Source organism: Thalassophryne amazonica, chromosome 18, assembly GCF_902500255.1.
Source record: "Thalassophryne amazonica chromosome 18, fThaAma1.1, whole genome shotgun sequence".
In the NCBI taxonomy this organism is placed as follows: Eukaryota; Metazoa; Chordata; class Actinopteri; order Batrachoidiformes; family Batrachoididae; genus Thalassophryne; species Thalassophryne amazonica.
Window position 1 is genome coordinate 68856315 of NC_047120.1, and position 21142 is coordinate 68877456.

The window sequence follows — 21142 nt, forward strand, 5'->3', positions numbered from 1 at the left end:
GGGCAGGAGGTCGGGGTTCGACTGAACTGCCCACTTTAAGTGAGCTGTGAGCTTTTAATCCGCGTTTTTTTGCAGCTGCTCGACTCGTCGTCACCTCTTAAAGCACGGTGATCAGCACACCTGCACTGAGCTTTACAAAGACATTTTTATACTTTTCCTCCTTTATTTAGAGCTGAGCTGAGCCGCTCTGTATCTGCACGTTAAAACAGCTGATCCTCCACGACGCGTCAACAACTAACACTATTTTCCACTCAAATGCACCTAAACACTCTTTCTGAGGACCACATGATGTGAAAACACAATAAAACTTTCTTACCTGTAAATCTGGTCACGTTTTCTGCATAAATAAATGTTATCCATTCTTTGTGCTCAAACGCCAAAGTAGGGGCGAATCCAGATGGAATGGGGGCGTGGGGCAAGGATGTGCCCCCCTCACAACACCCCTAGATTAAAGGTGCAATTTTGAAGCCTTTTTTTACTACAACTACTAATACTACTTAAAATAATATTAATTTTGACAAGTAAAATATTTAGAGAGAATTTAAATGTTAGAAAAATGCTAGAATGAATTTAATAGTTACATTTATAAACAATGTAGGTTCGAAATTGCAAGTTTTACTGTTACAGTGCTGTCAACAGTTAAATATGAGGTCAAGAAAGAGGTCTTCATTTTACTTTTTATAAAACAAGTATTTATTTTCATTGAAGTCAAGAAAGGGTGACTATAAAGTAACTTTTGGCAAAACAGGTATCATTGTCATGTTGAGGTGGCAGAGGGTTGTTGTCGGCAGCTGGGAAAAGTAACTAAAAAAGTAACTAGTAATCTAACTTAGTTACTTTTACAGTTGAGTAATCAGTAAAGTAACTAAGTTACTTTTTCAAGGAGTAATCAGTAATTGGATTACTTTTTCAAAGTAACTGTGGCAACACTGCCTGGTAGACAGGAGGATAAGATGTTCAAAGTTTATAAAATTTTATATTGTGTTTAGAATTTAAGGGTTGTTTATGCTTCATGGTTTGATGGATTTGATTTACTTTGTGATAACGTCCTATGTTTCATCATTTGTGTATCCAGTCCACTGGCTGACCAGCTCAGTGCCCCGCCCACAGCATTTTATGCAGACTTAATGTCTTTGGGTTCTGGGCAAATAAAGTAAGACATGCCAAGATGCCACGTCAAGCCTCAGAATATTATGACAAGTATTTCAAACATTCTCTTTCTTATGAGTTAATAGTAACTAGGCAATGGTACTGATGGGAATGAAGGCAGTATAGGCTACAGCGATCTGATATGTTACCCCAGTAACTTTAATCTTCACCCAAATGATTGACCTCTGGCTAACTTGGCATGTTAGTCTTGGAATCCACCTAAGTATATAACACATTTGGTCCAAAATGAGTTACAAATTAGTTACCTTAAACACAAAGAATTATGCAAAGGTGCCCAATCCATTGCATACACCGAAGACAGTGTTTTTGGTCTGAAATAGAATATCTGACAAGATTTTGTTCTGAAACTGTTTGTCAGCTCCTGTATAGGAGTGGAAAAAATCTCACGCCGGGTGCAATCAATGAACACAAACATAGCACATATGCCATCTATTGATGGTGCTGCTCTGCATTTCTCTGTATTGGTGTAAAAGAAGCACTGGATGCAATGCTGGTGGCGGTTTTAATCATTTGTTAAAATTACAATATAAGCAATTTATGGTCATGGATACACTTTTAGGAGCCCTTTCGGGGCAGTGTCATTCTTTGGGTGGTTCAGTTTTCACTCTAAGCATTATGATCATTCCTACCAGAACCACCTTACTCACATAAATCTATACAAATTATGTAACTAATAAGAGGACAAAATAATTGTTTGTCATTAGCTTGCTATGATATTACCTGTTGTATATTAAAAATTATGTACATACATATTTGTTGGCTTGTCAGCAAAAATCTAAATGTTTACACAGATTTAACGCCGCCTTCAATCTGCACAGTCATATTCCCCTCCGAGGTCTGCTCTAGTTTACTCCTCTTGGAATCTAATACTTCATTTCATTCTTGACATGACCTCAGCCTTTTCTGCTTTCTTATAGAGTTCCCAAGCTGTGTTTTACAAGCACCAATGTAGTGGCTGTTCTCTCTCATCTGTGTTGTGTTATATCTTTGACTCCTCCCACTCGCTTCCCTCAGGACGCAAACTTGCGATCTCTGTCCACTCTGCTAAAAACCAGGCTCTGAGTGGCCAGAGAATCCTTTCAGCTGTCGAGGCAGTGAGACCTATTAACTGCCATATGCACAGCGACTCCTGCTGGCCTCTGTCATGTTAGCACCCGTCTTCCTTCTTGCCTACACGTTTTTGTGCATGTGCAAGATCACCTCTTGTTATGGTGAATACACACACATGAATAGAACCAAAACAGTAGATACTAAACTCTTAATTCATGGTGGTTTCACTCAGAACCTTTTGTATTAAGCTCTGAGTGGGAGATAATCGACATAGTAGGAAGTGATTGACTACCTTTAAGGGCAGTTTTGGGATCATTTTTCATTGACTTATCAAGTTTGGTAGAAAGGTTTTTTGCCTTTGACCCTAGTGACCTTGAATCTTGGCAAATGAAAGTTTGAAGGGCAGTTCCAAGGTTGGCCTTCATCCACATACCAAGTTTGACGGATCTATTGAGTAGGAGTTGTTAGGTGTTAAACTCCTAATTATTTACAAGCCTACAGGGGTTAGTAAGTGTTGGAGTGTCACTCAAGCCCAAAACTGATCAACCTGTGGGAACAAAAAATGCACGGCCATCCATCCATTTTCTAAAACTGCGTAATTCAATTGAGGGTCGCGGAGGATGAAGCCTATCCCAGCAGTCACTGAGGGAGAGCTTTGACCCCATGTATGTATGGAAATAAAAGATGTGGTGAAAGAAGTAAAGCCAGTTACTTTGGAAGAAAGTCATTGTTGCATTTTTAGAGCAAGTGCACAAATAATATATGTGGCAGTGCATGAAGCTAATGTACATTCACAGCCACCCACATTATGTATGTTTCTGTTCATCTTTGCCTTTGTCAGCAAAACACTGTGCATTTGTCATTAGACTTGTCAATCTGCCTTCATGCCTCTGTCTTTTTTATCTCTTCCCCCTGAAGGAGCTGATTAGTTAAACCCTGATTCTTATTTCTTTGCCAAACCTTGTCAGAATGCGTTTGCTGCACTCGTCCTGCTCCATTATGCACACCCTGCCTCGTGTATATGCTCTTACTCACACGCATTCTGCATGTACGGTGGTCAAGGGAGACATAAACATAATCTTCTGATCCAGTTTGCTCCTGCCTCGCCAGACAGGGGCATCATTACCGTACACAGGAATATTGCACCCGCAGTGATGCACACTGCGGCACTGTGTCAGAGAGAAGCAGTAATGTACTCCTGCAGGAAAACAGAGGCGAGAAGCTGTCTTCATAGCCCACACTGTTAGTCACACTCATATTAGGTTACGCTCACATTGAATCAGTCCTCCAGTCAGCTGTGGTTTGCGTCACAGAAGGTTTCCTCAGCCCTGTAATCACAGAGAAAAGACAGCTGCCTCCTTTATCTTGTGCATGTTGCTCTCAGGAGGGTTGTTCACCTGCTCTGAAGTAGCTTCTTTGTTTTTTAGCAACGCTGACATGTGGGTGGTCGACTCTATCCTTTCTCTTTTTGCCATCAATATGTTAGGCCATGTTGGCCGTAACACGGCTCTTTCGGCTCCCATGTCGATATGAAGGATTTATTCTAAGCTTATGAAAACACACCAGTTCATTGCTGCAGGTAATTTATAGACTTATGAACAGATGCTTATGGATGCTTTTTTTATATGCTAATTAACACCTTGTAATTCACTAATAACAAATACGCAAGATTTAGAATATAGTCAAATTTACAATTTAAAAAGAAAAAGTTAATTTCACTCCAATTTTTTGCAGTGTAGTCAATGTTACAGACCTCAAGGTTTTTAACAGCACACAGATTGTGCATTTTGTTTTGTTTTTGAGTTCACAGTTTGTTATTGCATTCTGATTGTTATTATACTCACTACTATTAGTAACAGGTAGTTAATAGTAGCGCTTAAGGCCATAGTTTGCAGTGAAGAGAGTGCAGGCGAAGAAGATGGACGGGGGTCATATATGAGAATGCTGAGATGCACATGTGGAGTGGAGTTAGAAATCTAGACAAAATTAAAAAAAAATTAAGAGGTTATGGAGAAGTTGTGGGATTGGACAGAGAAAGTCTGTCAGGCGAATCTGTGGAAAAACACAAGAGAACATTTATGCCCGTGGGCTGTGACATTTCACTTGTGAGTGACATTGCGTCAGTTGTGTTGGCCCAGTTGTCACCAAGTTGGTATATGTGTTGCATATGATGACCAGAAGAAGCCTGTTGATTTTGGGGTCCAAAGGTCAAGATCACTGGCGCATACTTTATAAAAATTTTGTGAGCGTAATAACTTCTTTCCTGATTGCTTGCTTGTCACCAAACTTGATGCCGTAGGTTAGTGCAGACTGTGTGTTTGTTTTTGCTACCTGGACTCTGCACAATTTGCAAACAGATTCTTAAAAAGCATCTTCACGTTTTTTTTTTTTTACATGTCATGTTTTTGGTCTGTGTGGTGGTAGACATTTGGTGGTAGCTAGCTGCAGTACTTCCTGCATGCATGCAAAAAACACCTTTGAGCAATACAGTGTCAGAAAAGAAGCACTATGAAATGTGATTTGTGTTTCGGCACATGTCGCTGCAACACATTTAGGATATTCCCATTTAAAATTTCAAAAGACAGAGACAAACTCGTCCATTTTCAATAGCAGTTACAACAACACTGCAATTAGCAGAATAAAGTGCAACAAATTAAAAGATGCTTATGAAGACACTGTGCAGTATTTGTCTGCTTAAAGCTGCAGGGGCTGGAGGAAAGTCCCCCACACCATTAAATTGTTTCTTTTCACATATTTATACCTTCTATTGTTCTTGACTGTAAGTCTTTCACAGCAGCTAGACATAGCGCGGTGCTTTCTGTGATACTTCTCTCTACACCGTGCTTTCCTCATCTGTATGCCTGTAAATACTACATCTGTCTCTCTCACTGCATGTCGTCTTCTTACCGGTATCTGTCTCTCTGTCCACCAGTCCTGCGGGAACATCTACAAAGGCTTGGCCCAGACGGGGGCATGGGGCTGCTTTGATGAATTTAACAGGATCTCGGTGGAGGTGTTGTCTGTGGTGGCTGTGCAGGTAAGTCGAATTCCACAAACCTTGCTTACTTTCACATCCAGTGTGGGCAAAGATTCGTTCAGTTTGCAACATGAGAGATGTTTGTTTCTTTTCTTTTTTTCTTTCCCTGTCGAAACCAAGCTGTGGTGGAAAATAAGCCCTTGAAAACAGTATTGCTGGAGTAAATAGCCTCTTCACCAATCACAACCATAAATTGCTTCAACTATAAGACTAATCCACCAAGGCCTCCACCTTTGCACTTGAGAGCTTCTTGAAAAATCTTTTCTGATCTGATTGGAATCTCCCACTTGTTTTGCTGTGTAGAAGTGCAGTCTCTCTCAGCGCTAAAATAACACGCGTTTTGAAAGGACAAACTTTGCTATTAAAGAATGGTAAATGTGCTGCACTAATTTAGTTACTTTTTTTGCTGAATCTAGATTTGCAAAGAATTCTAAAACTGTTGAACTTGTACCTTTCACATTTCATCATCTGTCTCGTCACAAAACACATTAAAGATCAAACACAGGGGCCTCTGGACAGCTGTGATGCTGCAACAGGAAGCGTAGTCTTTAAAAAGTCAAATCAATAAAGGCCATAAATGCTTCTCTCGCTGTGTATGCTAATGTTTACAGGCTCTTCTCTTTTATTGTGCAAACACTGATGTTGGGAAAGTGTAGGAGCACGGACCCACAACAGGGGGCGCAAATGAACGGACAATGGATAAAGCCAAATACAACACTTTACTGTTGTGAAAATGCACAACAACAACCGATTACAATAGTGAATGAAGTCAAATACAAGATGTCATGTGGGCAGGCTCGAAGATAGGAGACATCGGTCCGAAGTCGAACTGGAACCACACGATTTCCTCCGCCACCGAACCCCGGGAATACTGGAGCCGCCAAGTCCCGAACTCCCAGGTGACCACTGCCTCCGCGTGTCGGATCTGGTACTGCTGGCGAGGAGCAAACACAGTTAGAAGTGGGTGCGTGTGCACCCAGCAACACGTATGGTGGGAAACCACCTCCACCTCTCGTCGAAAAAAGGAACAGAATGAATACTGTCCAACTCACACAAGTAACAGATATTCCTGTCAACAAACACAGTCAGCTGAGAATATTACCTCCTTAGTAGAGCGATATCTCGGCAATGAGGTGGAGATGCTGTTGTGTGGGCCGCTGAAGAGGAGGTACTGCTGGCCCACCACCACCAGAGGGCGCCGCCGCCCCACAGGAGCAGCCTCGGTAACAGCTGTCACCCATCACCTGAGACAGCTGACGGCAATTATCACTGGGGTATATCAGCAGGACGGCATCTCCACCTCATCGCCGAGATATCGTTCTACCTGGAAGGTAATAATCTCAGCTGACTGCTTGACAGTAACCTTTGTGATTTTTGTGAGTGATTGCAGACTTTTTTCTCCAACGAGAGGTGGAGGTAGTTTCCCTGCCGTACAGGTTGCTGGGTGCAAACGCGCCCACGTTAATTGTGTTCTTGTTCCTCGCCAGCAGTACCAGGTCCGACACGCGGAGGCAGTGGCCACCTGGGAGTTCGGAACTTGGCGGCTCCAGTATTCCCGGGGTCCTGTGGCGGAGGAAACCGTGTGGTTCCGGTTCTACTTTGGAGAGGCGTCTCCTATCTTCGAGCCTGCCCACACGACACCTTTGTGAATTGACCTTTGTCCATTGTTGTAATTTGTTGTGTTTGTTGTGCACGTTCGCAACAGTAAAGTGTTGTTATTTGACCAATTCCATTGTCCGTTCATTTGCGCCCCCTGTTGTGGGTCCGTGTTCCTACACTTTCCCAACAGGATATCTCGGCCAACGTCATGGATCCCGAGGGGCGTCAACCGGCTGTTGAACGGCCAATGGAAGAACAAGGCGCACAGGCGTCCGCAGGAGGGGTAATCGGTGAGTTGCAGCGGATCCTCACCGCTTTCACGACTCGGTTAGACTTGATGGCCGAGCAGAACGCCCTCCTGAACCGCAGGGTGGAGGCTCTCGCCGCGCAGGTGGAAGCGCCGGGCGCCGCTGCGGCTCTCCCTCCCGTAGACCCTGTGCGTGACAGCGACGTTCCACTGGTTGTCCAACGACCCCCCCCACCATCCCCTGAAGCATACATAAGCCCCCCAGAGCCGTACGGAGGCTGTGTGGAGACGTGCGCGGATTTCCTTATGCAGTGTTCGCTCGTCTTCGCACAGCGTCCCATCATGTACGCGACCGACGCTAGCAAAGTAGCTTATGTGATAAATCTGCTTCGTGGTGAGGCACGCGCTTGGGCTACAGCGCTCTGGGAGCAAAGTTCACGGCTCCTTCTGACATATGATGGGTTTGTGAGGGAGCTCAGAACAGTGTTCGATCACCCTAATAGAGGAGAGACCGCTTCAGCCGTGCTGCTGTCAATGAGACAGGGGCGCCGGAGCGCAGCTGCCTATGCAGTCGACTTCCGCATCGCGGCTGCGAGGTCCGGCTGGAATAGCACTGCCCTCCGCGCCGCCTTCGTAAACGGACTGTCATTGGTCCTCAAGGAGCACCTGGTGGCTAAGGACGAACCACGGGATTTGGATGGGCTTATCGATCTTGTCATACGATTAGACAATCGGTTAAATGAGCGCCATCAGGAACGAGACGAAGGGCGTGGCCAGGCACGCGTCGTCCCTCTCCCTTCCGGTTCCGACCGCGTTCCGCCCTCCCCACGCTCCACGGCCCCTGCGCTCCGTGCGATCACAGCTCCCCCTGCTGACGAAGCTATGGACACGAGTAGGGCAACATTTAGGGCACCGGTCACACAAAGGAGGCTGGCCCGCGGAGCGTGTTTTGTTTGTGGCTCGATTGAGCATCAGGTACGAGACTGCCCCGAACGGTTAAACACCAACGCCCGCCCCTAGACACTAGGCTAGGGGGGGGCCGAGACGTTCACGTGGGACACACCCACATCGCCACACGACTCCCAGTTACAATCCTTTATGAGGATTTAACCCTGAAGGCCCCAGCACTGGTGGACACGGGCTCAGAAGGGAATTTGCTTGATAGCAAATGGGCCAGGGAGATAGGGTTCCCTCTGGTGGCGCTTACCTCGCCTGTGCAGGTACGGGCACTAGATGGCTCCCTACTCCCTCCAATCACCCACAAGACACCACCAGTAACTCTGGTGTCGGGGAATCACCGGGAGGAGATCGAGTTTTTTGTAACTCCGGCCACCTCCCGTGTGATTTTAGGTTTTCCCTGGATGTTGAAGCACAATCCCCGGATCGATTGGCCGTCCGGGGTAGTGGTCCAGTGGAGCGAGACCTGCCATCGGGTATGTTTAGGTTCCTCGGTTCCTCCCGGTTCCCAGGCCAGGGAGGAGGTCAGAGCCCCGCCCAATCTAGGGACGGTGCCGGTGCAGTACCATGACCTTGCGGAGGTGTTCAGCAAGGATCTGGCACTCACCCTTCCCCCGCACCGCCCGTATGATTGCGCCATTGATTTGGTTCCAGGCGTTGAGTTCCCGTCCAGCAGGCTGTACAACCTCTCACGACCTGAATGCGAATCAATGGAGACCTACATCCGGGACTCTTTGGCTGCCGGGTTGATCCGGAATTCCACCTCCCCGATGGGTGCGGGTTTCTTTTTTGTGGGGAAAAAGGATGGCGGATTACGTCCATGCATTGATTACAGGGGGCTGAACGAAATCACGGTTCGTAACCGATACCCCTTACCCTTGTTGGATTCGGTGTTCACGCCCCTGCATGGAGCCAAGATATTCACCAAGCTTGATCTTAGGAATGCGTATCACCTGGTTCGGATCCGGAAGGGAGACGAGTGGAAGACGGCATTTAACACCCCCGTTAGGTCATTTTGAGTACCTGGTCATGCCGTTCGGTCTTACAAATGCTCCCGCGACGTTCCAAGCATTGGTTAATGATGTCTTGCGGGACTTCCTGCACCGATTCGTCTTCGTATATTTAGACGACATACTCATCTTTTCCTCCGGATCCTGAGACCCATGTCCGACATGTACGTCAGGTCCTGCAGCGGTTATTGGAGAACCGGCTGTTTGTTAAGGGCGAGAAGTGTGAGTTTCACCGCACTTCTTTGTCCTTCCTGGGGTTCATCATCTCCCCCAACTCCGTCGCTCCTGATCCGGCCAAGGTTGCAGCGGTGAGAGACTGGCCCCAACCCACAAGCCGTAGGAAGCTGCAACAGTTCCTCGGCTTTGCGAATTTCTACAGGAGGTTCATTAAGGGCTACAGCCAGGTTGCTAGCCCCCTGACAGCCCTGACCTCACCAAAAGTCCCCTTCACCTGGTCGGATCGTTGCGATGCCGCGTTCAAGGAGTTGAAACGGCGCTCTCGTCTGCACCCGTTCTGGTGCAGCCCGATCCTAGTCGCCAGTTAGTGGTTGAAGTGGATGCCTCGGACTCAGGGATAGGAGCTGTGCTGTCCCAGAGTGGGAAGACCGATGAGGTCCTTCATCCGTGTGCCTATTTTTCCCGCAGGTTGACCCCGGCTGAACGGAACTATGACGTCGGCAACCGAGAACTCCTTGCGGTGAAAGAGGCTCTTGAAGAGTGGAGACACCTGTTGGAGGGAACGTCCGTGCCATTCACGGTTTCACTGACCACCGGAACCTGGAATATATCAGGACCGCCAAGCGGCTGAATCCCAGGCAAGCCCGCTGGTCACTGTTCTTCGGCGTTTTGACTTCCGCATCACCTACCGGCCCGGGACCAAGAACCAGAAGTCGGATGCCTTGTCCCGGGTACACGAAGACGAGGTCAAAGCGGAGTTGTCGGATCCACCGGAACCCATCATCCCGGAGTCCACTATCGTGGCCACCCTCACCTGGGACGTTAGAGAGAACCGTCCGGGAGGCCCTGGCACGAAGCCCGGACCCCGGGACTGGACCAAAGAACAGACTTTACGTCCCACCAGAGGCAAGGGCTGCAGTCCTGGACTTCTGTCACGGCTCTAAGCTCTCCTGTCACCCAGGGGTGCGAAGAACCGTGGCAGTTGTCCGGCAGCGCTTCTGGTGGGCGTCCCTGGAGGCCGACGTCCGGGACTATATCCAGGCCAGTACCACCTGTGCCAGGGGCAAGGCCGACCATCGCAAGGCTCCGGGACTGCTACAGCCGCTGCCCGTGCCTCATCGCCCCTGGTCCCACATCGGCCTGGATTTTGTCACGGGCCTCCCGCCGTCCCAGGGAAACACCGTGATCCTCACGATAGTGGACCGATTCTCCAAGGCGGCCCACTTCGTGGCCCTCCCGAAGCTCCCTACGGCCCAAGAGATGGCGGACCTCCTGGTCCACCACGTCGTCCGCCTGCATGGGATACCATCAGACATCGTCTCCGATCGCGGTCCCCAGTTCTCCTCGCATGTCTGGAGGAGCTTTTGCCGGGAACTGGGGGCCACGGTCAGTCTCTCGTCCGGGTATCACCCCCAGACCAACGGGCAAGCAGAGCGGGCCAATCAAGAAATGGAGCAACACTGCGTTGTGTGACAGCCGCGCCACCCGGCGGCCTGGAGTACTCATCTGGCCTGGATCGAGTACGCCCACAACAGTCAAGTGTCATCAGCCACCGGCCTCTCCCCCTTTGAGGTGTGTTTGGGGTATCAGCCCCCGTTGTTCCCGGTGGTTGAGGGGGAGGTCGGTGTGCCCTCGGTCCAGGCCCACCTGCGGAAGTGCCGTCGGGTGTGGCGCGCCGCCCGTTCTGCTTTGTTGAAGGCCCGGATGAGGGCGAAGACCCATGCAGACCGGCGGCGGACCCCGGCCCCTACGTATCGCCCCGGGCAGGAAGTGTGGTTGTCCACAAAGGACATCCCACTACAAGTGGCCTCCCCTAAACTACAGGACAGGTACATAGGACCGTTTAAAATCCTTCAGGTCATCAATCCCGCCGCAGTGAGGCTTCAGCTTCCAGCCTCACTGCGGATCCATCCTGTGTTTCATGTGTCGAAGCTCAAGCCCCATCACACCTCGCCCCTCTGTACACCCGTTCCGGCACCACCTCCTGCCCGGATCATCGATGGCGAGCCGGCTTGGACAGTGCGCCGGTTGTGGACTCCGTCGGATGGGCCGGGGCTTTCAATATCTGGTGGACTGGGAGGGGTATGGTCCCGAGAAACGCTCCTGGGTGAAGAAGAGCTTCATCCTGGACCCCGGCCCTCCTGGCCGACTTCTACCGTCGCCACCCGGACAAGCCCGGTCGGGCGCCAGGAGGCGCCCGTTGAGGGGGGGGTCCCTGTTGTGTGGGCCGCTGAAGAGGAGGTACTGCTGGCCCACCACCACCAGAGGGCGCCGCCACCCCCACAGGAGCAGCCTCGGTAACAGCTGTCACCCATCACCTGACAGCTGACGGCCAATTATCACTGGGGTATATCAGCAGGACGGCATCTCCACCTCATCGCCGAGATATCGTTCTACCTGGAAGGTAATAATCTCAGCTGACTGCTTGACAGTAACCTTTGTGATTTTTGTGAGTGATTGCAGACTTTTTTCTCCAACGAGAGGTGGAGGTAGCTTCCCTGCCGTACAGGTTGCTGGGTGCAAACGCGCCCACGTTAATTGTGTTCTTGTTCCTCGCCAGCAGTACCAGGTCCGACACGCGGAGGCAGTGGCCACCTGGGAGTTCGGAACTTGGCGGCTCCAGTATTCCCGGGGTCCTGTGGCGGAGGAAACCGTGTGGTTCGGGTTCTACTTTGGAGAGGCGTCTCCTATCTTCGAGCCTGCCCACACGACACCTTTGTGAATTGACCTTTGTCCATTGTTGTAATTTGTTGTGTTTGTTGTGCACGTTCGCAACAGTAAAGTGTTGTTATTTGACCTATTCCATTGTCCGTTCATTTGCGCCCCCTGTTGTGGGTCCGTGTTCCTACACTTTCCCAACAGATGCCGTCTTGCTGATATACCTCTGTAGATCTGGTGATTGACAGCTGTCGTCGGTGATAAGTGACAGCTGTCACCCCGGCTGCTCCTGTGAGGCGGCAGCGCCCTCTGGTGCCTGGAGCCCGCACTCCAGGCAGGGCGCCCTCTGGTGGTGGTGGGCCAGCAGTACCTCCTCTTCAGCGGCCCACACAACAACTGATCTGTCCACCGGCTGGCAGCATCACATTTACAGGAAATGCAGAAGAACAAGGAGGTGTTCTTGCATTTCGGGGGGGGGGGGTTAGTTAACTCACCTGTAAGTGTTGTCAGTAATGTCTCTAACATTGCTTTCTCTTATATCAACAAAAATTGTCTTATATGGCCTCGAGCTTTTAATATCATAGTAAGTGTGCTATACATTATTTGAGCAGTAGATGTCAGTAGTTTGCAATGAGCTGTTAACTGAGGCTTGAAGTCATGATGTTTTGATGAAGCAGTTGGCTGGGAGGCTCACTTTGTTCCTTCAATGAGTCTTTGACTTGTCATCACTACTTCATGTTATTCATTGCATATTTTTCATACATGTGAAAATATTTCTTCCAAATTCCATCATCTGAGAGATGGTACGAGCACACTCAATCAGCTGTTTTGGAGTTATCCCACAGCATGTGTCTTTGTCCTTTCTTCACTATTGGAGCATCCTAAAGACATCAGAAGAAAGTCAAACACAAAGTTGTGATGTAAACATGAGAATTGTCCACGCAGTTCAGTTCCTTTTTAATAACGGAGGTGCATGAAGTATTAAATACTATTTTAGCCCAGTGATAGAGGTGCATTTAAACTGCGCTCACATGGCTTTAGCCTGTGCTTGTACTACACCCCTGTGCTTTATTCACATGACAGACATGAGAAGATTGCTCTTTCCATCTTAAACTATGTTATATTTGCATATTCAACAGTTCAAATTTTTAAATATCCCGGGGGGGGGGGGGGGGAACCCAATTAAATAGGACCTTACACTTCTGGCCTAAAAAAAAAAAACTGTCCCCACCTCAGAGCAATGCAAGGCCCCTCCACAAATCTGTGTCCAGCACCGGTGTCGCAGACCGAATGTCCGCCCCTAAAAATCAGTCTGCCTGCCTTCACTGCGCATGAGTCATTTCGGACAACAGTAGCACGTCTGAGACAGAGTCTCTTCACCCAAAGCAATCAAATGGATTAATGGGATTATTAACGATCATCTTTAAAATGACCGACGTGCAGTGAACACATCAGCTAGCAGCTCGTGTAGCCGCTCCGCTCTGATCGCTTCATCCATCTTTTATGATGAAATAATGCTGAGTTTATGTGGAAATGATTGTTGTACAAAAGCTTCAGACATCTGTCGCTGAGATAGACGATGACTGGAGGCAGTTTGAATCAGGAACAAGGTGATAATCCGTGAACTGCAGCTAATGACGCATGCGCAGTGAAGGCAGGGCGGACTGATTTTTAGGGGAGAGCGTTCAGTTGGCAACACCGGACTGGAAATCATAGTTTACAAAATGTGTCATTTGGCATCCAATGGTTATATATTTACTGGACTGCTTGAAAGCAGAACTTTGTGTGCTGCTGGTCCTGACATTAGGTTTTCAATAAAACATGAGGTCGCAGTTGGTCTTTGCTGTGAAGGTTCTGACCTCGTCACTCCCTGCAGCCAAACAGTTTGGCTTGCACAGGCGCACAGCGGAGAACAATTTGTTATCCCTAAAGAACACAGCCAGAGTCTACAAGAGGATGCTGGGCAGAGGAGAAGCTGATTCAACCCTGAACAAGCAGCGAAGCAGCAGCCGTACTGCCCGAGCAGCAAGTGGGGAGAGCGCTAGACAGCTTACTGGAGTGTCAGTGTTAAAGAGCGCAGCACACGCCACGTGTGAATGTGGAATACTTCACACAGAGGCCATTTCAGTGGAGTAAATGTTAAAGTTTACAGATGGAGGAAAACAGGTGCACAATGTTAGTGTTGTTTTCAGCCAAATGCACAGGCAGAGAGGCTTTAGCTTTGGAGAGTGGGAAACTGGTCCATATTCAGCAGTAAAAAAAACAACAAACAAATTTAAATTAAACTGCTGCAAATTCAAATACACTTGTAAAGTCACTTAAAAAATACCATTATTTTTTCAAAGTGACAGTTCTAAAAACATGAACAAAGATTTTCCCATCCTAGGGAATTATCATCCCGGCCATATTTTATAACACATAAGCACACCACAGGCTGTAAACTACCTGCCTGTGGGTCTAATGTGGCCCCCAGGCTGACTGATTGTGTGACTCAGAGTGACCTGATGAGTGCTCTAATTACTTATGGAGCGGTGATGGTCTAGTGGTTAAGAAGTGAGCTTGGTTCAAACCCCCGTCAGGCTGGAAAATAGCTAAGGGGCCTCGGGTAGGGTCCTTAATCCCAAAGTTGCTCCTGGTGTGTAGTGAGTGCCTTGCCTTGACATTGGTGTGTGAGTGTGTGTGTGAATGGATGAATGCAAGTTTCTGTGAAGGCTCTTCTCTACAAGAGTCAAGACAGAAGTCAGACTACCAGGGCAAGAATTTTATCTGAGGAAGCTTCTGCAATTAGAAGCGAAATGTTCTCGCGTCAAGCAACCCAGTCCAGTCGAAGATTCAGGCTTCTCTACTATGGATGAATGTGAGGCATCGTGGTAAAGCACTTTAAGCTTCTGATATAGATGGAAAAGAGCTATACAGTATAAATGCAATCCATATACCATTACAGACACACACACACACACACATAAGTCCCTCTGTTATATATAGGACAAGCCCTGCGTAGCGTCATTCATAGGTTTTCTATAGAATGTCAGGGTTTGTGTTTTTGCTTGCTTGTCTGTTTTATTTTCGTCTGATCTGTTTTATTGTTTTCATTGATTCATTGGTTTTCTGTGTGTTTATTCTCTTGCTGGGTTTTTCTGCTTGGGTCTGTCTGTTCCTATCTCTCTTGTCTGTCCCTGGGTTCTTGGTGGTGGGCATTTCTCTCTTTCTGGCCACGCCTTTGTTATGGTGCTTTCCATGCACACCTGTTCCTTATTTGCAGCTCATCAACTGGGGTTATATAAGATCGCTGGGTGCTGTTACTTCTCGCCAGATTGATGCACCTTGTGCCTTCTCTTCAACTCTCGTTCTCGTGTTCCATAGTTCTGCCTACCTCCGTGTGTTTTTTGACGTCCTGCCCAGTTTTCCGACCTCGCCACTGCCTCATGATTTTTGTACTTCTGCTGTGTATTTTGGACTGCTTTTCTGTGTAGCGACCATTCCACCTCACTAAAACCTTTTGCCAACCAGAGCTGTTTGTGTGAGCCTCGCATTTGTCTAAACGTCCTTGACCAACCCGCCTGTCAGATCAATCTGGCCAACAATGGACACAGCATGCTCAGACCCGTTCCAGCTGGCGGTACACCACTATAGTCGGCATCTCGCACAGTAGGAAGACCAGCCCACTGTGCTCACGTCCGGGTTTAGCGAGCCAGCTAAACGCCAGGACACCTTCATGTCATCAGTAAGCACACAGATGAGCCAACTACTGTCCACCGGTAATTCCAGTATACCTCCACCGGGGGCATCAGTAGCCTCACCAGCTCCCGTACCTGCTCCTGTGGTCTGCAGCCAGTTGTCTTGACCAGAACGCTTCTCTGGGGAAACCGGTGACATCAGACCGTTAATCACACAGTGTGAGCTACACTTTGAGTTAATGTCATCTATGTTTCTGTCCGACTGGGTGAAGATAGCATGTATGGTCACTCACCTGTCTGGTTGTGCTGCTTCCTGGGCAACAGCAGAATGGGGTCGAGAATCCTCCACGTCTGCTTCACTTCATGCCTTCACCACAGCTCTCTAACAGGTGTTTCAACACACGGTTCCAGGACGCAAAGCTGCGTGCTCTCTAATGAGGCTCAAGCAGGGCAGCCGCCGAGTCATTGATTACGCCATAGACTTCCATATGATGACAGCCAAAAGTGAATGGAACCCAGCTGCACTCCTAGACGTTTTCTTCCAGGGGATATTGGCCGATGTACAGGACCAACTGATTGCCATCGACCTCCCGGAGGACCTTGAGGAGCTCATCGCACTGGCCATTCGTACTGACCAATGCCAGCAGGACCAACCTCACCGAGGGAGTCTTCAGCCGGATTGCTGGGCGAGCACGCCTCTGGATAAAACAGGAAGATGAGTGGGAAACGGCTTTTAATACTCCATCTGGTCATTGTGAGTACCTGGTTATGCCGTTTAGACTCATGAACGCACCAGCCGTATTTCAAAGCCTAGTCAATGATGTGCTACGGGAGTTTCTAAATAAGTTTTTCTTTGTTTATCTGGATGACATCCTAATCATTTCCCCTGATTTGGCGACACCCATCATGTATGTACTGTACTACAAACCCTACTGCAAAATGATCTTTTTATAAAAACAGAGAAGTGTGACTTGCACAGACTCATGGTATCCTTTCTGGGCTTTGTTATTGCAGAAAGGGAAATAAAAATGGATCTGGAGAAGGTTACAGCGGTACGGGACTGGGCCGTTCCCACATCTTGTAAAGAAGTGCAACAATTCTTGGGGTTTACAAACTTTTATCGTAAATTCATACATAGTTTCAGTACGGTTGCTGCACCACTGCATGCTGTCACCTCGTCCCTCTGTCTGTTCGTCTGGATGTCAGAGTGCGACGAGGAGTTCAGAGTCCTAAAACATTGCTTTATTGTGTCCCCCGTGCTACTCCTACCTGACCCCGCTCGGCAGTTCGTGGTTGAGGTCGATTCTTCTAATGTGCGGGTAGGAGCAGTCCTTTCACAGAGAATCCCCTCTGACCCCATGCGCCTTCCTGTCAAAAAAACTGAGTGTGGCAGAGCGAAATTATGGTATCGGCGACCGCGAGCTGTTGGCAGTTAAAGTGGCCTTGGAGGAGTGGTAGCATTGGTTAGAGGGGGCACAAATTCTGTTCATAGTCTATAGTGATCGCAAAAATCTGGAGTACCTACGCACTGCCAAACATTTGAATTCACACCAGGCCAGATGGGCCATTTTCTTCAGCCGCTTCAATTTCACACTGTCCTACTGACCGGGCACAAAAAAAAGTACACCGGATGCATTATCCCATCAGGGGGAACCGGTAGACATGCCTGCAGATACAGGAACCATCTTGCCCGTGTCCTGCTTCGTATCCACATTAACATGGGATATCGAGTCTACAGTTAAATCGGCTTTAGGTAATGAGCCAGTTCCCGCTGGTTGTACGCAGGGCAGAATTTTCATCCCAGAATCCCTCAGAGGGGACGTGATCCGCTGGTGCCATGAGAGCCAGTTGTTTTGTCACCCAGAAATGAACAAAACCTTATCTGTTGTACAGCAAAGATTCTAGTGGCCAAAGATACATAAAGATGTTACAGAATATGTGCACGCCTGTCACGTTTGTGCTATGCATAAACCGTCCACCTGCGGGTACCTTGTTTCCGCTAGCTGTTCCCACTTGGCCATGGTCTTACATCTCTTTGAACTTTATAACCTGTTTTCCGCTCTCTAAGGGACAAGGTGTGGTCTTGACTGTTGTAGATCCTCTGTGTAAAATGGTGCATTTCCTTCCTTTACCACACCTTCTGTGGGCAGAAAAACAGCTGAAGTTTCATTAGCACACATTTTTAAATTGCTCGGGTTACTGCAGGATATTGTGTCTGAACGGGGACCTCAATTTGTGTTGAATTTTTGGAGGGAGTTCTGCCATTTCCTCGTGGTCACGTCAAGTTTAACCTTGGGCTACCATCCATAGGCCAATGGGCAGACAGGATGTTTAAACCAAGAACAAGAGAAGGGTCTCCGGGTTCTCGCCTCCCAACACCAGGCATCATGGTCAGCACAACTCTCCTGGATTGAACAATAGTTTACCCTCAGCGTCCTCTGGCTTCTCTCCTTTCCGTGTAGTGTACAGTCATCAGCCCTCTGTTTTTCTGTCTGTTAATCTCCACTCTTCTATTCCCTCAGCTCTCAGCCTCATCATCCGTTGCCAACAAAGCTGGGAGCAGGCCAGAAGAGCTTTGTTACACTCCTCATTTTCCTACAAGGCCACCACTGATCTCCACCTTATGCTTAGAGGACAGGCCAAGAAATTGACTCCCAGGTTCACTGGTCCCTTTCTGGTGTCCAAAGTTATTAACCCAGTTTCTGTTTGTCTCTGTCACCCCAGGTCCATGCACGTTCATCCCACTTTCCATGTCAGTCATCTCAAACCCGTCCGTTCTAGTGTTTTATGCCCTGCGGCTGTTCTCCCACTGCCCACTCGGTGTGTGAATGGTGGCCCGGTATTTACCATGTGGCAGCTTCTGGACTTTTACTGCCTTGATCATGGTATTCAGTACCTGGCCGATTGGGAGGGTTATGATCCCGAGGAGCGGTCGTGGATTCCCTCCCACTTTGTGTTGGATCCCAGTCTCATCCACGACTTCCATGCCACTCATCCTGGTGCCCCTGGGCCGTCCAGAGTCTGCTGTGATCACTGAGTCACTTTTGTTCTCCTCGTTTCTCAGAACGTTCTTCCCTCCTCGGCTCTGAGCGCCCCACCTGGCTCCGGTTTCTGTACCACAATCTTGGGTTTCATTCCCACTCACTAACTCTCAAGCCTGGCTCCATGCGCACTGCAGCTCCTGGCTTTCCACCACTTCAAGCAGGCCCTGTCTCGACTCTGCAGGCACCAGCTCCAGCTTCAGCATGATTAAATTCTTTATTAATCCATTATTGTAAATAAATCTCTTTTTGTTCACTCCTGTCTCATCCTTGCTCCCAGCATTTGAGTCCATCGCCAGAACCGGTCTGGTCCCATCTGGACCTCTAACCACAGTAGCTTTTTCTGTTTTGGGCATTTTAACATGGGTTCTTGTGGGAACTTGCTCACTTTTCGAGCCAGCCTCAAGTGGCCAGTCAAGGAACTGAAGCTTTTTTAATTTTGGGGTACACTTCATTTGGGACACATCGAAGCTTACTGCTTGGTTGCTGCTCCAGACAGATCAGATTCATACACATACAATACAGCCATAGCCAAAAATACACAGCTGGCGAGAATTTTGATTGTGATGATGGAGATAAAGCTTCTCACAAGCACTTCATGAAGGTGATGGATCATTTTTCATTGCATGACGTAATGATGTAATCAATGCTTTGCCCTTCATTTCCTCATCAATGAAAGTCGAGCAGTTGTCCCTGCCAGCCATGAAAGTCTGCAGCCCTCAGAGGAATGTCGAGGTATTGCTCACTGTAATGAATAATAAATCATGGGGGTTTATATGTGGAGAAGTGAAACAGCTGAACGTCAGCCTCCTGCTGTGATGGCAGCAGCCCACTTCACTGTAGCCAGTGCTTGGTCATCTCTCACCATAGCAGTCGACGACAACGCTCTCACATAATCCATCCTCTTTAAGTGGAAGCAGTTACCGTTGCACAGGTGGCGGGGCCGACCCCGCATTCAGTAAACCAAAGACAAACAGAAGGTTGCCAAATGTAACAACATGGAGATAAATGGAGGACGTTCTGCAGCCGGCACAGCTCTGGACTGTGAATACAATGAAGCTGCAATCTGTAGCTGCTGCTGTGTTGCTGCTACCTTGACCTCCCCTCCCCCTCCACCCCCCAAAAAACCCTTTCCTTCTCACTCGAATGACATATGTTCCCTCCAAGGTTTTCTGTTTACACGTGACCGTTTGTTGGTAAGATGAAGTGTGAGATCGACAGACTGATCGGTGCTGCGTCTGAGGTCCTGCAGACGCAGCACCGGACCTTTATAGTGAAGAAAGAGCTGAGCCAGAAGGCGAGACCTCCATTTACGCTCCTATCCTCAGCTCTGTGCTTTGGGTAATGACCAAAAGAACATGGTCGCGGTTACAACTGACAAAAATGATATTCCTCCGAGCATGTTTCAAATTCCAGACATTTTGTACAGTTGCGTAATTGTAGGTGAACAGATGCACAAACAAACAATGATGACAATCATAAAACTAAAACAAGATAATAAATGGGGTGTTATTTTTAATGAAAATGAATTCATTTTGGAAAAGTGATCATTGGATCGTGTTTTCAGAACAGTTTTCGGTTTGTTTTTTGGCATTTAATTCTGTTGATTGCAGTTGCACAACAGTGCTGTTCTGCTGTCACAAAAAGAGAAGGAGCTTGAAAACTCTCCTTTGTTCACTGAATCCACGCTGCACTGTTGTTTTGGTTTGTTTGTCTTCCCTGTTGCATTAGCATGATTGAGTGATCGGCAGTTGCCACTCTTTCCAGCTGTCAACTCACTATGCTATTTTACTGCACAAATGTTAAATTCACAAAGCCTCTTACAGGCTCGGATTCGGAGTTTAGGCCGAGACACTCAGAAAACTTCATTTCTAATATCTTATTCAGTCATCATGTAGACTGGTGGAGCTTTGGCAGTTCATCCATCCAGCAAACCCTGGCGGATAACGTTCTCATGTTGTTGATGAAATTGTGTCCTTGTGGGTGGGACATGTGCATTCTGTGTAACAATTTGATAGGCTATTACAAATTGACTTTAGTGTGTGTTTAGTGTTATTCATGATATGCTAATGAGAATGGAGAACATTCACAGGCTTGTATGAGTTGAGTAATTTTTATTTATTGACACTGAAATACATAAATTTATTGCCATCCCCTGCGTGTATCCTGTGTTTGTTGTTGTTTTTTTGTGTCCTCTGCATGTTCAGGTCAAGAGTATACAAGACGCCATCCGAGACAAGAAGCAGAAGTTTAACTTCATGGGTGAGGAGGTCAAACTTTGTCCCTCAGTTGGCATTTTCATCACAATGAATCCAGGTTATGCTGGACGGACAGAGCTTCCGGAGAACCTCAAGGCACTGTTCAGGTAAATATAAGCCATGGTTCCACCACAAGAACTTGACCTACTTCCCAGATGCCTTCTTAACTGTTGTGTCTCTATTTTGGTGAAATAACGGTCAAAACGGTTAACATTAGATCCATTAAAGTAGACCTGCATTGAAATAAATGTGGTCAGATTT

The 21142-nt window shown here is 47.9% G+C and overlaps 1 protein-coding gene across 1 annotated transcript in view; it reads left to right on the top strand.

Moving 5' to 3' along the window:
- Positions 1-21142, top strand: part of dnah9 (dynein, axonemal, heavy chain 9) — a 396633-nt gene that overhangs the window by 145375 nt on the left and 230116 nt on the right. The window contains exons 34-35 of the mRNA XM_034193818.1: positions 5153-5257; positions 20831-20988. Of these exons, the coding sequence (XP_034049709.1) occupies positions 5153-5257; positions 20831-20988 (263 nt within the window). The remainder of the gene's footprint in view (positions 1-5152; positions 5258-20830; positions 20989-21142) is intronic.